The 1,532-nt window shown below is 39.9% G+C and overlaps 1 protein-coding gene across 1 annotated transcript in view; it reads right to left on the bottom strand.

The window, feature by feature from the left end:
• Positions 1–51: 51 nt before the first annotated feature.
• The window catches only part of LOC131883505 (galactoside alpha-(1,2)-fucosyltransferase 1-like), a 14,420-nt gene continuing 12,939 nt past the window's right edge, over positions 52–1,532 (bottom strand). Inside the window, exons 2-3 of the mRNA XM_059230989.1 lie at positions 480–1,265; positions 52–352 (exon numbers count right to left, since the gene is read on the bottom strand). Coding sequence (XP_059086972.1) covers positions 677–1,265 — 589 coding nt within the window. The 3' untranslated portion in view covers positions 52–352; positions 480–676. The remainder of the gene's footprint in view (positions 353–479; positions 1,266–1,532) is intronic.

The following is a 1,532-nucleotide window of genomic DNA, read 5'->3' as shown; positions in this document are numbered from 1 at the left end:
CAAATACCATCAGCGACGGGAGTTGACAAAGGATCTGTTCAATCTGGCCCATCCACTCTACTGCAATAACCAAGATTTTCATCACTTACCTCTACCTACCTGCCTTTGTACTATCTGTAACTCACCTCTTACCTTTTTTCATGTGCATTGAACCAATTCTAGTCATTCTCATTGTGATATCACTTTCTAGTCAACTATTTTATTGCCTTTACCATCCTGACATTTTTCTTGTTTTATTTCTTTGTATGATGTTTATACATCAGATTTTATTTTATAGTTACTTTTACGCCATGACATGACCAAGAGTCGCAATAAAGATTATTATTATTATCAAAACCCAAACGTACCAAAGCTGAAAAACAACCAAGAAAGGTTCAATGCACCACAAGTATTGCTTACATTGGGCTGAATTGCTCCAAAATAGTGACATGCGTTTTAACAGATCAAGGTAGGATTAACGTTTGCAATGTATCGACTACCTGAAAATGGAATGGTCCGCACTAGCTGCAACAGCCATATCAAAGGCTACTTTGTCGCGGCAATGCATCCAGTATTGAAAGCTGAAAAAAACGTCTTGGCGCTCTTTGTAATGCTGGTAAAACCATTGGGGGTCATCGGAAATCATAATGAATAACGTAGCCATGCCATGAGCGCTCTTGAAGGCCCTCATAGCGTTTTAAAAAAATCGCGTTGATAATAGTCGGCCTTGAACCTTGCTACTCAAGTAAGAGGCATAGTCGGTTCTTCTGTTATGAACTCCAACAACTGTGACCTCAGTATTCTGGTTAATTCCAATTCGTGACCGAAAGCCTCTCTTGACTTGATCTAAGTATGTCTGAACCTCTTGCATGATGCGTTGGTTGAATGCAAATTCCCTCATGACCGTGGGAAAAAACTGTTCAAATATTTCAATTTGAGTAGGAAATTCAGGAATAAAGATGCTTTGTCCGCGGGCAAAAAGCTCTTTTTTCGACTTGATTTTGCACAATTCGTTCATATGCACGATTGTCCAATTGCATGTGCAAGGAACAATATCTTGGGAGGGAACACTCAAGCGAGGAAATATTGAACTCAGAATTTGACTCATTCCTCGTTGGATGATTGGCCGGAAGTGAAGTCGTTTTGATTGCCCCAAAAGGGTCATGTATTGCGACATCTTATTGCCCAATCTTCCATTTTCATTGATTGACACCAAGTTTGTGCAAGGGCATGAATATCCTGCTTCCTGGAGTCGTTGCAATGATTTATTGACATGTCGGTTGATACTAGAAAAAGAACAAAGAGCACGAGTATAGGATACCCGGAAAATTAGGTGAGCTTGGTCACGGACAACTGAAGATATGGACGAACAAGTGACATGAGAACTTGGCATTTATAACATGAACCGTTCACTTTTCAATACACGATACCGTCGAAAGATTTGGCCAAAGAAATGAGCATGACTAAAATTAGGCCTTTTATATGAGGCCTGTCTTTTAAAGCTCGTACCTCGGAGTGAAATGATGCTTGGACGTTAAATAGTATGAAGTCAG

This window comes from Tigriopus californicus, chromosome 7 (assembly GCF_007210705.1).
Source record: "Tigriopus californicus strain San Diego chromosome 7, Tcal_SD_v2.1, whole genome shotgun sequence".
Taxonomy (NCBI): Eukaryota; Metazoa; Arthropoda; class Copepoda; order Harpacticoida; family Harpacticidae; genus Tigriopus; species Tigriopus californicus.
This window is presented reverse-complemented; position numbering and strand designations above follow the sequence as displayed.